We start from the raw sequence: 9922 nt of genomic DNA, 5'->3' as shown, positions 1-9922 counted from the left end.
CTCTTGGCAGACACCATCTTTGCCTCATTCCTGTAAAACTGGGTGATCATCGCTCAAACTATTGTGCTTGTGTAAGCAACACAACCCCCCCCCCCCCCTCCTCTGTTTTATTTTTTATTTTTGATGGTGACTTTAGCGGAACAACCCACCCTAACAGGACACTCACTCTGGGGGCCGGATGCTAATTCCTGATGAAACAGCACGAGGCCGAACGAGGCGTTTGAACGTTTGACTCTCGCTTCATCTCACGTCCTCCCCAAACTTTAAGCAGATCCAGGGTTTGGAGATAAGTATTCCCCTGAGACGTGCTATAAGCCGCTTTTTGTTGACGTAAGCTTCGTCTCTTGGACGCGGCTGAGGAGATGATTTGAAATGTTCTGCTTTGCCGTTTTTTTCATCGCGTCTAAGTAGAGGGATTTGAAAGATTATGTCTCTATTGCAGACTTGTTTTAATTTAAGGTATCTCCGGCGTGTGCAAACGTAACTGAGGGAAATGTTTTTGATTCATTCACTCCCACCCACTCCCTATCAGCGCACCGAGATGGCTTCAGCTTGACATTTGCTGGGGCCAATTGGTGAGGCGTTCGGCTTATCAGGCTGCTGCAGAGCGCGCGTGTGTGTCGGCGGGTCCACGTGTGTGTGTGTGTGTGTGTGTGAGTGCTTCGGTCAGCGTGCACGTGTGTCCATGCATCCGTCTGCAGTCTCCATTAGACAGGAGAATGCCCGGGCTTGGAAAGAGAAACTCCTCTGAAATGTCTGGAAGTGACGTTAATGAGCCCCTGGTGTTGTTATCGTGAGCATCTTTACTCAACGGGGGGAGATCCAAATTAGAGATAGATGCTTTAACCGTCGAGCTAAATTGCCCGTCATGCTCATGCAGGCTTCCTCCCACTAAATACACAGCCACCTGCCCACATGCACATAGTGTTTTACTGGAGTGCAGATGAGAAGAAAAAGACGACAAAAACTGCACAACAACACATATCCTATTGTGGTATTCTTATATTTCAACATGGCACAAGCACAAACAAAAAAAAAAGAAAGAAAACATGACTAAGATTACTAACACTACCTCAGAACTGATTTTAAGATACTTTAAATAAGATTTAAGGCCCAAGCGTGGTCGCAACTTGACGTCCTTATCCAGGAATTTACTCGCCGCCACACGATCTACAGTCTGAGGACCAAGGGAGAAACAAACTCAACCTGGAGATCAGACTGTCTGACTCCTTATCCTCTTAAAAACATATTTTTATAAATGTGCTTTGACTGGGCTTGTCTGAACTTTCAATCTTTTGAGTCCCCTATTTTAATTGATTATTTTATTTACTTTATGTTGGTGTATTCTATTTCAGCTCTTTTGATTAATGGTCCCCTGACATTCAAACTGCTTTTTATTTAATTAGTTTTATCATTGTGTTTTGCAAACTGCTATATAAATAAAGTGTATTATTATTATTACTAAGAGAACTATGACTAAAACTATAGTAGAGTCATGCTAGTAATGCTGGTTGGAAAAATCCGTCCAATCATCAGTGACTCTTGTCGATAGCAAGTAATGCCACTGTGTGTTTTCCTATTTGTGTTTTGCGCTTCAGGACGTTTGGAGCTGATGTGAGTGTCTTTAGTTTTTCAAGTATCTGGTCATAAACCTAAGCTTTGGGCAAATCAAATGAATATCTGTGCAAACTTTTGCACCGATGCTTCCGGTCTGTGTGAAGCTGTGGAGTCAGTGACCGGCCGCCGTCCGTTCCGCCGCGCTGCGAGCGTGGCTAAATATCGGTGTCTCCTCGCCGCCGTCTGTCTGTCAATAACAGCTGACATTGAACAGAATCCTGCCAGCTGCTCTGCCAACCTCCTCCGACCTGTTATCTAAAGGGTCAGCGCAAAGCCCGTGTATCACCTTGGATGTTAAAAATAAACAGTGTTATGTGTCCACTAGAGCTGCAGCCTTCTGGCTACAATCTGAAACACAGCATATACATATAAACTCTTTTTACACTGTATTTCATATCAAGTTTGCTAAGTTGTCAGAATCCTTTTTTTTGGAGTGAGGAGTGGCTAAAAGGTCATTAATCTGTGGTCGATACTTTGAACTGATAAAACCTCACAATAAGCGGATTAAACACCAAATAAAATACAAGTATACAACATGCAGTGATTCCCCCACTCCCTTCCCCATCATAATGCTTCAGCTGGGAACTGTCCAGTGTGTCAGTGACTCAATACCAGCGGCCTTGTTCCCTCACGGTCCTGACCGAGCCGGGGCTAACGCACAGGGACAGGTTGAGTCATGTGGCTGGGGATGCTTCGCTGGCGTGTTGCCTGTCTCTTCACCTCACCGCAGTCTCGCGGATGCAGCCTGACAACGGGGCTGTGGAGGCGCTGCAAGTGCCCCTTCCCTTAGCATGACACCAGATGCCAGAGTTCAAGAGCACTGCAGTCGCCCAGGCCAGTCTGTTCTACCCACTGGTGCGGAGCTGCATGTGTGACATCACCGTGAGTTTCTCATCGCTGCTCCAGTAGAGCTCAACCGCCTGGTTCCGCACGTAAAACATCCCATTCATTTTCTGAATAGAGATTTTGATTATCAGCTATAATAAAACCAAGGTGGACTAAGTTATGACAATGTGAGACAGTGTTATATGCTCCTGTAGAAGCCACAAATCTGTATGATATCAATTGTCTTTTAAGAAAGATATGGTGTATTCATGATGTCAAGAAGAAACATTACACTACCCACAATCATCAGGTGCAATAGCAACGTCTCAACTGTTTAACACAACCGTGAATATCATGTCGGTTGCGATCGGGTGATTCAATGCTACGTAACGTTTACCACAGAACAACCAGATTATACAGTATCTCAAGAGTTATTTTATTTGACTTTGACACGGAAAATTTCAGGCTGTTGTCAAATAGAAAACATTCTTGACTGATGTTTGCAAATACAGAGAGTCAGAGTACTTCTATCTCACATGGAAGAAATATGTGGTGTGACTTAAAGACTTGAATGAATTGTATTTAGCATTTAATGTTGCCGAGCACCTAAGTCCAGGTAAAAAACGTGAAAGGGCTGATTGTTTGGTTTGGCCATTCTGGGCTACTGTAGAAACATGGTGGGGCAACATGGCTGACACTATGGAAGAGGAGTCGCTCCCCAAATTGATAGGGATTCATTTTAGCTAACAGAAACATACTAATTCTAAGTTTCAGCTGATTATACACCAATTAAAATAGAATTATGGAATTACGCCAATAGATGCCCCTGAATCCTACATACTGGTCCTTTAAGTGGGAAGGATCTTTGAGGTTTCGAAACAAAAAATATGTTTAGGACCTCTCTGCTGCATTTACATAAACACTAGTTTTACACTCATAAACACAATAGCTAGAATGTGTCTATAAAGAAAACACTGTATTAAATGATAAGCCTCTAAAATGGGCACAACCTGTAATCCTCAGACTGCGTGGATTCTTCCCAGAGGAGCAAACAGTTCACACACAAAACGACATTATTGAAAATGTGTTTGGACTGTCAGTTATCTGGAGCTGCCGTTGTGTTTGGTGCAAAGCTGCTTGCTTCTGCCCAAACGGTTTTACCTTTGCTTTGGGGCGGTGGGCAAGGGGAATGATGAAAAACCACTCAGACAGGAGATTCCGAAATGTTGACACACTGCGGCGCCCGGGGCCGGCTCTCTGAACATGATGGTGAAATTATATAAGTCTTTACCCCCTGCCATCTGAAAATTACTTGCTCTGCTCCCGGAGCGGACCCACAACACGCAATAAAGCAGCGGGGGGTTGTGCCTGCGTCCATGGACTTTTACAAAGTGTAACAAGGCAACTTAAGACTTTCACCTTTCAGCTCATCGCAGAATTAAATCTGAATTAAACCCACTTTATATTCAGACTGAGACTTTGACACCCTTTTGTGCCCTGGAGCGTTCACACTCGCTGGTACAGATATAGTCTCCTCTCCACGCTCTGCATCTGGCCTCTGTCTGTGCCTGAGACAGAGACTGAGAGACGGCCCACTTGGAAATCTCTCCTGAACAGCTGGATGGCCAGGGAAGCATGCTACCCCCCCCCCTGCAACACGGTGGAGGATGGTTTTTTTTAAAAAGCAGCCTAAGAATAGCATATTCATCATCGTGTGTTCCGTGGGTGGTTGTGCTGCGTACGGGCTGTTTGCATGTGTTTAAAAGACCCCCAATGTGTTCGGAGCAGTGGATTTGTGTAATACATATGTATCCAAATGTGTGGCCATGCAGGCTCTGGTTCACCCCCCCCCCAATCCACCCACCCACTCACCGCAGCAGCAGGAGTCACTTTGCATTAATTCCATGGTGGCTTGATAAAAACAAAGAGCAGACCAGTAGGGGCCAAGTGAGCCACGCAGGCTTAGTGGGCCCTCGGTGCCAGGGTGATGTCACCACGCGTTGCCCGTGGGCCGGAATTTTCATGCCTAAGCTCTGATGTGCACAAGAGCAAGGACATCACCACGGACCATTAATACAAGTTCATCATTATCTTCTCAAGTCTTGTCACTCACACACAATTTCCTGTAGGAGCCGTTTACATGAAGAAATCGTACATGCTGCATTTCATGGCTGCCACTGCAATTCATTATTCGAGGGAATAACTGGGATAATTAGCCAATTAATACAATAGTCGAATAATTCAATATTTTTATTCTTTGTGACACTCACTGGTTCTTTCTGCTCAGATGTGAGAATTTGATTATTTTCTTCATAAATCTTCATGAATGACGGTAAACAGAAAATCATTTGGTCTAAAATAAACATGACAGATTTTGTTCAAACATTAAGTCCCTGTAAAATGTCTAATGTTTTTATTGATTGAGTTTTCAGGCCATATTATTTAAACATGAAAAAAATTCTGAGATCTCAGAAATAATGTCATTATATTATGAGAATGAGGTCATAGAATTATGAGATTAAAGACCTAATTGGGAGGAAAGTCGTAATATTATGAGTACAAAGTTTTAATTTAATGAGAAGAAAGTCATAATATATGGTATTTAATCCATTTTTATAGACTAAAAATGCCTTATCGGGGGAGCCAGATGTTTGTTCACAGGATTCAGAACGTCTGCTTTGAGGCAACAATCAGAAAAACACACGGACACTATCGGATAGTTGTTCCTTTAAATCAGTGGTGTTTGATCATTTATGTTAAAATTAAGCAGCTCACATTACAAATGTTACAGGCGAGTGTGCACTGAAAGAAAAACATTACAGGTTGAGTTATTTACAGAGGACAGCTTCAAGTGTAAGAAAATACTGTGATAAATATAGTCTGTTATCTTGTGTAAAGTCGCTCGGGTCCCATTCAAAATGGATTGTCAAATATCTTCTGTCAATCTTCATTATACAGTCATTAACATACAATCATTACATATTCTGTATCATCACATTCTTCATATTCAGTATTTTACTTATTTTCTGAGAGAGTATTCCATCCAGTTTAAATCATATGATCCTGCACGAAAAAAACTAAATGAGAGTCGGTGCAGAATGAATAAAAACTACAGAAACATCAGTGACTACAATCTTTTACCTTTTACATCTTCTCTCAATCAGTTTGTATTTAATCTATGAAATCACCAAGAATGTCTAATTTGAGCAGCTTCAAAAGGCCAAACCATAGGGTGCAGTGTATAAAGATGGACTTCACCTCCCCCCACTAAAATGTAGCTAAATTAACCCGGTGACAGGTGCCGCCTTCTTGCGTTTGTCGTGGTGCGTAGCCACAGTATCGAGGTGTTGCTGATACACGCTCTCGACCAATAGGGAGTCAGTCTCAGCCGTCGATCATCACGTTTCACACGGTTTTTATAGCAACAAATAACTAAATGAAACCAAACTAACTGAAAAATCCACACTTCAACGAACATCAGTTTGTTAAGACCTACCTAAAATGACAGAAAAAAATATATTTAACGTGTACTTTGACTATTTATTTTGACCTATGTTCCATCTGCTAGCATGGAGGAGGCAGGGCTTATGTCCTATACTGCAGCCAACCACCAGAGGGCGATCCAGGTGATTTGGCTTCGCTTTTGGGGAGCTGTCATGGCGTCGACCTTTATATAAAGTCTATAGGTGTAACCAAATACAATCTCATCCTTTCTATAATCTATCATACTTCACGGTTTTACAAATATAAGCTACTTGTGGAACACTGCATTATAATTAAGCTCCAATCTGACGTCACTGTTGAGTGCATCACTGATATAACTGAGCACAGGATGAAAATTGGAGCTTGTACAGTATCACGTTCATGTTTTAGTGTCTCACAGTAAAACCCCACAGAAATTGCACATAGAAACCCTTCACACCAAACAACAATTTGTCATCACATGTTATGTCAACAGTGTGAGTCCGTGTTAATCAGTGCACGTCGCACCACCGAGCTGCAGTGATGGGTGCTGTGAAACTAATCTCACAGTAATTTGCTTCGTTACCTCCGACCTGCCTGCTCCCGGTCACATCCCCGTCTTTGACCACGTCTGGGAGCGAACACTTTTACAGCTCCAATTTCCTCTGTTAGGATAAAAGGATCTTGGCAGCATAGAGCAGAATCCCACTCAGACCAGTGGTGGCAGCGATTGCAATGACCCTCACTAAAAGGAAGTCCATGGAGTCCTCCAGCTTTGTGTGCAGCCGCAGGACCTGCCGGTGGGTGTCCTCCCGGCTGCCCGAGTTCTCGATAACGTGATTGGCCAGGCCGCGCTTTTCATTTAGCGGCATCTGGGCGGCCACGCGCTGCTCGGCCTGCTCCTGGGTCAGGCCGTCCCTCTGCATCAGGCGGGACAGCTGAGTGGCAGGGTCACTGAAAAGGAACAGACAAAGGAGGTTATTTACGGTGCAGCCAGGGCGCCTTGTTAAAAAATCCAGAGGCAGTGAGTCATGCTAATAATGTGGCGAGAGAGGAAGACAGGTAACCGATAACTAATATAAATACAAAAACTGCCCCTAATGGCCGGAGCCTGTCAAAAACAAACCGTCAAATAGTTTAATGATTCAAAATATATATCCTAAAGGTAAAGATCTACAGCGATGAAGGGGGGGGGCAGGTTGGGGAAAGATGAGTGATGGTCTTACCAGTAAACCACAACTGTGTGGTTCAAAAACTGAGTGAGACGTCTGGTTTCATAGAGAAGAGGCACGTCCAGCACGACATAACGATAACCTGAGGAGACGGAAGAAGAGGAGGAGCATTGAGAAACAGGATTAATTAGTGTCAACACGTAAGTTCTGATACCATTTTCCCCGTTTTGGCAACAGAGTCCGATACCTGGAATTACTTCCTTTAAACAGCTTGAAACGCAAGTCTTGCATACGGTGCATGTTGCTGTTTAACTAAAGTGTGAAATTTGCTGACTACACTTCCAGAAATCACTTCTTCTTCGCACTCTAAAAGCAAAGAGGAAGTGATTTACGAGAAAAGAACGTTGCAGTTTTTATCTGGTTGAAACTAATACACTTAGAAGACGTGGTATCAGATCAGTAAATTGATTCTCATACTCTCCGATGCACGACCCAGTATTTTCCGTCGTATTTGAGGCATTTCTGATGCTAGGATCGGTATTGGAACAGCTCTAATTTTAAGGAAACTTCTTTCTCTTGTTGAGTATTGTAGCAAGTGAAAGTTGTATTTCTTTTTTTTAAGTTATGGTTAAGGTTGTCAAAAGTCATTTTTTATCTTTAGCTCACTCTCACTAACTAGTCCTCCTTTCCCTTCCCTGCGTCAACCTATAATTGAGCCCAACCCAATTCCTCGCTCACCTCTGAGAAAGTAGAAGAGGATCTCTTTGAGCATCGCTTTGTGGATTTCCGGGTGGGTGATGGAGTTCAGCAGCTTCCTTTTCTCCTCGTTGGCGAAGATGAGCTGACCCAGCTTCTGTCTGTCGATCTCCCCGTTCTCAAGCAGGATCTCTGGCCCGAAGTGGTAGACGATGCGAGAGTAGGCACGAGTGTTGGGCTCCACGACTGTTAAGTAACATTATATCATTGTTTTGATTAACCAGTGTAACATGACTAGTGATAAGTGACAAAACAAGTCAGTAAAAGACGTTCAAAAATGCACAACTGCAAAGGAAATATAGAAGGTAGGACGAAGGAAAGAGAAATACCTAAAACAATTTTTAACAGATTCATCAGCCACCTGATTGTAATTAAATTTGTATCCTAATTCCTCATATTCTCTCCGACGTGCAGCTGTGCACTCTCTACCCAGTTCTGTGACCTTTTTAATCTTCATCACGTAATTGAAACATCATCCCTGCAGTCAGCGGAGACAGACTTCATGATTCATGCAAACTCTCCGAGCATTCGTCTTAATCAACCTCCTACAGGGCTAAACTCCTTATGTCTATTACAGCATTTAACCAGAACTATAACAATGATAGGAACAGTAAATGTTATCATTACATAAATCAGAGGACATTTAGGTCAATTTCTTATCTTATCTAAGAGGTGGACAGATTTCTTTTGGTATTCAACTGAATGTGTGTTCACTGTGTGCAGCTGAAAGGTTTGCGGGAGAAAAATATTCCCGTACCTTTCCTGGCCACAACGTCGGCATCGATAATGGGGCACCCGAGCTCCCGCAGCATGGAAGACACGGTGCTTTTCCCTGAGGAGATTCCTCCCGTCAGCCCAACCAGGAACATCTGAAAGCAACGACAGAGAGAGCTGCATCACAGTCCTGCCAGTGCTGGTTAGTGCAAAACAGCTAAATAAAGAGAGGAAAGGTAAAACTTGTGTGAAGGCCCATCTCACTACAAATTTTAATAAACTAAAGTTTTACAATCAGACAAATAGTCGAGACAAAATTATTACAATCTCAAATTAACATTAACACTGTAGATGGATTAGATTTAAAAAGTTATTTCCAGTGGTACTCAGAACCTTTACTGGAATAAAGGAAGTTTAAGAAGAAGTTCTTATGTAAAAGTACAAATGTATTATCAGCATAATTAAAATAAATATAAGTACTTCTCAAATGGTCCAATTCAGAATAAATATTAATCATTGTATTTAATTTGATGTGTAAGCATCATTTTTAATGTTTCAGTACATTGGGCTAAATTTAATTACTTTCTCCTACAATACTGTATCATTTTCTATTTATTGATTAAAGTATTCATTGACTGAGTACAATGGAAATGATAAAGTACAAGTACAAGTAAGTGGAGTAAAAGTTACTTTCCACAGCTGGATATTTTCACAATAAAAGTCTTGAGTTGTTGTTTACAGTCACACCTCTCCTATGTTTAACAGCGCGCCCCCTGCTGTGGAAGTAATGAACTGCACTAATGTAAAAATACATAAGGGGTCAAGAGTCAAACTGGATTGATTAGTGAACTGTGAAGTTATTCCTCACTAACTAACTTAATAACTAAATAACTCCTGTCAAATCTAACGAGTTCTAACAGGAAGTGAAATCTGAATCAACCAGTACATAAACAATATGATTTACAGAAGTACTTATTCTGTTACTGTTGTATTTGTATCTAGTGTTTGTTGTTGTTTCGGTTTCTTTACCTTTGTGAACACACGACAGCCTCCTGAAATCAGCTGGAGCTACAGTTTGGATCCGTGCAGAGCCACAGCTGCAGAAAAACAACCAGAGCTGCTAACAGGCTAACGTTAGCATGAGTGTTTTATCACGTGAGAGCGATGAAAAAGACACGAACACGCGAGGCAGCGGACATGTTTGTCTCTGTGCGTCACTTAGTGAACAGTCAGGTGATAGAGCAGCTCAGGTCCGAGTCACTGGAAACTGTCTTTAACCCCGAGCTGTTCTCTGCTGCCTGCTAACCCCCTAGCCTCTTAGCTCGACCAGCGCCACATCAGAAATCCTCCCACGTCCCTTTCCTACTTTCACATTA

General features: G+C 42.5%; 1 protein-coding gene across 1 annotated transcript; it reads right to left on the bottom strand.

The window, feature by feature from the left end:
- Positions 1–5157: 5157 nt before the first annotated feature.
- Positions 5158–9884, bottom strand: dcakd (dephospho-CoA kinase domain containing). Its single transcript, XM_034570677.1, has 5 exons — positions 9576–9884; positions 8590–8701; positions 7815–8018; positions 7131–7218; positions 5158–6858 (listed from the first exon to the last, which is right to left on the bottom strand). The coding sequence occupies exons 2-5, from the start codon at positions 8699–8701 to the stop codon at positions 6573–6575; spliced, it is 690 nt and encodes a 229-aa protein (XP_034426568.1). The 5' UTR covers positions 9576–9884; the 3' UTR covers positions 5158–6572.
- Positions 9885–9922: the final 38 nt, after the last annotated feature.

The sequence above is a fragment of the Hippoglossus hippoglossus genome, chromosome 19 (genome assembly GCF_009819705.1).
Source record: "Hippoglossus hippoglossus isolate fHipHip1 chromosome 19, fHipHip1.pri, whole genome shotgun sequence".
NCBI classification, from domain to species: domain Eukaryota; kingdom Metazoa; phylum Chordata; class Actinopteri; order Pleuronectiformes; family Pleuronectidae; genus Hippoglossus; species Hippoglossus hippoglossus.
Note: the sequence above shows the minus strand (reverse complement) of the source record. Positions and strands in the feature narration are given on the sequence as shown.

Coding starts and splice junctions, on each gene's coding strand:
- dcakd (XM_034570677.1), bottom strand. CDS start 8,701: ATGTTCCTGGTTGGGCTGACGGGAGGAATCTCCTCAGGGAAAAGCACC. Junction 8,019..8,589: donor CGACGTTGTGGCCAGGAAAG/GTACGGGAATAT, acceptor GTTACTTAACAG/TCGTGGAGCCCAACACTCGT. Junction 7,219..7,814: donor CCTCTTCTACTTTCTCAGAG/GTGAGCGAGGAA, acceptor CCGTCTCCTCAG/GTTATCGTTATGTCGTGCTG.